The sequence below is a fragment of the Quercus lobata genome, chromosome 5, assembly GCF_001633185.2.
Source record: "Quercus lobata isolate SW786 chromosome 5, ValleyOak3.0 Primary Assembly, whole genome shotgun sequence".
Lineage (NCBI taxonomy): Eukaryota > Viridiplantae > Streptophyta > Magnoliopsida > Fagales > Fagaceae > Quercus > Quercus lobata.
The window spans coordinates 58542122-58546770 of record NC_044908.1 but is presented as its reverse complement, the minus strand read 5'-3'; the positions used below and the strand labels follow the sequence as shown (position 1 = coordinate 58546770).

Below are 4649 nucleotides of genomic sequence, written 5' to 3'. Positions count from 1 at the left end.
CTCACAACATTTTCACAATCAACCCACATAGGTCAAAATAAAATAAAATAATTTTATTAACTTATAACCGAACCCACCACAACACAAAACAAGGGTATTGATGTATTATGAAAATGATCTGAGATTTTGTTGCCTCTGTAGACTTTCTCCGCTTCTTTATCACCCAGAGCACAAAAATTATATGAGCAGGATACGCAACAGCATAAAATATAAATAATGCCTTACGAAAAACTAGAAGTCATAATTTTAGCCAAGTCTTATAAAATTTGTTTTCAAACAATTCGAAATAAATCTTTCGCAAGTCACGTAGAAAAGTACAAATTAGTTTCAAAATTGGGTAGTAATTGTATCTAATTTCCAATGTCCCAAAGCTCATTTGGAAATCACAACCATTGCAAGAGCAAAAACACCTGACTGGATAAGAAAAGCAAGCTCACAGCCTTCTTCCTCTTCTACCACCCTTTCTACGAGTGCTATCGCTAGGAATTGGAGTGACATCCTCTGAGACAAGTTAAATTATAAATCAAATCACCGAAAAAAAAAAAAAAGGTCAACCTTAAAATGCAATGCATAATAGACATGGACTCCTAACGTCATTTCTTCAATTGGCTCCAAAAATCATAAGTAAATTATATCCTTTAACAATGCGAATTTTCCAGCCGCTTCCAAGGGAGGAAAATTTATAAATAATAATAAATAAATAAAAATGTTCAGGGTTCAAATTCCTCACCCCTTTCTTGCTCTAATTAGTTGCTTTGTTTACCATCATCATAGTAGCAAAACAATTTTATGGGGCAATGACTTCTTCCTTTAACATATTTTTCCCCTTATGTGCCAAACTTCAGCTATTAATCAAGGGTCCCCTACCCCTCTGAGCCATTGGCCTGTTTAATGGCAAGGCCTTTTAGTGTTTAAGTGGTTATTATTTTCAAATTCCAAAAAGTTCTTGGGCTCAGCAAACTGCTTATGAGCTAGCCTCTATTAAACCAAGCTTGAGTCTCAGATTTTAAAGCTTGAAACAAGCTTGATTAGACTGCTTGTATAATTTTTAGCAACCTAGGCTTAAGCAACACGCAACTTGGCTCAGCTTGTGTCACTCGCAACCCTAGCACCAATAACCACATTGTAAAATAATTAGTACTAAAACCTACCCAATACCCATTTCCAAACAAACTTCTCAAATCAACCATCTAGGGTTTTTTTTTGGTATAACTGCAAGAGCAGTATTTATATATACACAGTAAGTTCCTGGCCAATCTCTTGTGTGAAATATCTGGGGTGACATGTGCATTCTGGAAAAAATAGTTTTCACTAATCTGTCTACATGATGTGTGGTAAAGAAACGGTTATCTACGTAGGTAAACAATAAAATTGTGAAATTTTCCTTCTATGTAATTAGACCTTTACCTATACGTCCAATTTTCATTCCAGAACGAGCAAGTGCACGGAGAGCAGACTGTGCCCCAGGACCAGGTGTTTTGGTCTTGTTCCCACCAGTAGCACGGAGCTTGATATGCAAGGCAGTGATGCCAAGTTCCTGCATTATGAAAATTGAAACTTAGCAAAATAAATTTGTAAGAGAAGATATGACAATGCTATTTTCACATGATGAACAATTACTACAGACGCCAAGTCCCAACAAAAAAAAATTATGTTCTAATGGCCCATAGAGCAAATAAATATTTGAATTTTCAAATCAAACTGAAAAGGGAACATCTTAGCCAAAAAAATAATAAAAAATAAATAAATGAGCCCTTTATAGAAACATTAAAAGTCCATTAAGCGCTCATTTCCAAAACTAAAGCAACCTAATCAGCATAGGTTTCAGATTAGAAACTCAGTTGAAGAGGACTCTATAGAAAGCAGATAAAGACCTTGCATCTCTGAGAAACATCCTGTGCTGCAAGCATGGCAGCATATGGTGAGGACTCATCTCTGTCAGCTTTCACCTTCATCCCACCTGTATTTGAAAAAAAAAAAAAAAAAGATTATATAACAAGCTACAAAGCAGTTTTTCAATCCACACAATGCAAACAATAAAATATTTCCAGTCATTCTTGGATTCTACTACAGGAATGAAGGTTGCCAGATTCTCTTAAACATACTGGTGAGATATTGATATGGCAAGTCAACAAAGTTTGGGTGTTAAAAAGAAAAACTTCCACTAGTTTTGAAACTTTGTCTGGATGGATGCACCATACATTAAAGTTCACATGCTAAAGTGTTAAACGAAAATTTTTAATACAATATGCAGATTAGAAGCCGATGAAGTAAAAGCATAAATATGCTGTCACACCTATCTACAAATATGTAGACATAATTTTCCAGGATGAAGGATTAATTCATCTAACAGATCCCATCATAACTCAATGGGATGTACCCTTTGGTCTATTCTTTTTTTTTTTTTTTTTTTTTGATAGGTAAGAAAACATATTATTAAAAATGTAGTAGCAGGAAAAATACACAAGGTTCACAATAGTGAACAAAGAAAGAGACCCTTTGGTCTATTCTATTTGAACACAATGAATGACTCCTGCATAAACCTATAAATAGAGGATGACATACATAATATATAGCACCATGAAGAAAAAAATTCCATACCAGTAATGCGAACTAGTGTTTCTCTTCCTGACAGATCAGTCACATGCTGCAGATCAGAAATAGTTAAACAATAGGCCAGAATCCAAGAAACATAATTTCAAGAGCAACAAACAGACACGTTATGCTTACTATGAAGGTGTCATTAAATGATGCAAAAATGTGGGCGACACCAAAAACTTGTTCTCCTTCTCTGACAGCGGGTCCAAGAGTCACATTTTCTTCTTTTGGTTCCCTAGTCCTCCTCTTCGACTAGAAACACAATATATGAAACCAAGCGACTCAGAAACCCAGCAATCTTACAATTCTAAAAATAGCTCTTACAAATGTAACCCAAATAAATATGTCCCATAGCTATTCTGATACTCAAGCCTTGGATCAAGGCATGGGGCTACAAAACCTCAAATAATATATTTTAGGCAAAATTATAAATAACACCCATTAAGTTGGTCAATCGCCATTGGTCTGTAAGTTCACAATTACTATCACAGTTAATTCTTCCATCCATAACTCCTGTTAACTGTTAGAAACTAGTTTTTAATACTAAACTTTTAAAAGATAGAGAAAAAAAATACAAATTACACCCGTTCAGTTTGGTCAATTGTTATTTTGATCCTGAAAAGTTTGCATTTTCTATCATTGTTAACAGCAACTTTTTTTACTTAATGGAGGAAGGACTAACGGCGGCCACACAACAAATATGAACTTACAGGACCAAAATGACAATGGACCAATCTTAAAGGGTGTACATTTTTGCCTATAATTTTAAAACAGAACCAATGAACAGAAATTACATTCGATATCTAAAATCGAGATGGGTTACCAACTTGAGCCTATTCAAAACTTTAAGAAAACTGAGACAACACATCACTCATCAACAAGAGCAGCAAGAAACAATTCAATTGAACTAGTCAATTTTCTTGCCCACATGCTCTTTTTTTTTTTTTTTTGCTTAAAACCCACATGCTAATATTTACATAAAAGTGAAGCTGAGGAAATGTTTCATAACATAGATATTAAAAAAAAAAAAATCACATCCATGTTACATTGAGATTTAAACCCTTTTAAACATTTGAAGTTATCCAGTAAATATTCCACTGATAACTCAAAAACAAGCTAAATTCATTTAAATAATAATTAAATACTCAATAATTAAAAATTTACATCCTCAATTTCTCGAAGGCCATAATTCTAAAACCCATCAATTTTTGCAAATAGCCTATTTGAAATTCAAAAAATCAATTTCTCAATCTATGCATAGAAAAAACAAGATTCTAGATCTGAAATGAAACAACGAATCTAAGGCTTCACATGCAATTGAAGGTGCAGATAGAGAAGGGTGAATCAGATAATAAACAATAACGAAATTTGAGGAACAGAAATTAGCTTCGAGATTAGCTTACCATGGCTTCGAAATGATGGGATTGAGAGCTCTAGGGTTTTTGAGGAGGCTCTGTTGGTTCTTTCAGCTGCGAAAACCCTAGAAAGGAGGAGAAGAGTGAAACGTATTTAGACAGCGTCGTTTTATATGACTAGATGGATTAGGGTTTTGTTACGACGAAAGTCAGTCAGGAATTGGATTTACAGAAATGTCCTTCACTTTGCTTTAATTAATTATTATTGGGCATCTCAGTATTTAGATTTTTTTTTCCTTTTTTTTATTTATTTATTTATTTTTTGTTTTTGTTAAAAATTTCAATTCTTGCTCAGGCTCTTATATATTACTCCATTATTATTATTACTAGTCGCAAACCCGTGCTATGCAAGAGAACCTACCTATTTGTAAGGTAAATTAAAATAATTTTATAAAAAATTTAAGAAACTACACTCTTGCATGATTTGCTCTTTTATGACTTCAATTTGTGTTACAATTTAATGAAGAAGCTATTACTTGAACGTGCAATGAATTATAAAAAATTTGTCAATGTTTGAGTTTGAGTTTGAGTTGGACTTGTTAGAGAGTTAGAGTTTCACTTCTTATTAAGTTTGGATTGAGCAAAAATAATTTTGTTTTAAAAAAATGATAATGATGAGTTTGAGTTTGGGTTTAA

At 33.4% G+C, this 4649-nt stretch overlaps 1 protein-coding gene across 1 annotated transcript; it reads right to left on the bottom strand.

The window, feature by feature from the left end:
• Nucleotides 1–208: 208 nt before the first annotated feature.
• Nucleotides 209–4125, bottom strand: LOC115992362 (40S ribosomal protein S14-3). Its single transcript, XM_031116542.1, has 6 exons — nucleotides 4002–4125; nucleotides 2731–2850; nucleotides 2602–2647; nucleotides 1875–1960; nucleotides 1408–1537; nucleotides 209–501 (listed from the first exon to the last, which is right to left on the bottom strand). Exons 1-6 carry the CDS (start codon nucleotides 4002–4004, stop codon nucleotides 434–436), a joined length of 453 nt encoding a protein of 150 aa, XP_030972402.1. The 5' UTR covers nucleotides 4005–4125; the 3' UTR covers nucleotides 209–433.
• Between the last annotated feature and the right edge of the window lie 524 nt (nucleotides 4126–4649).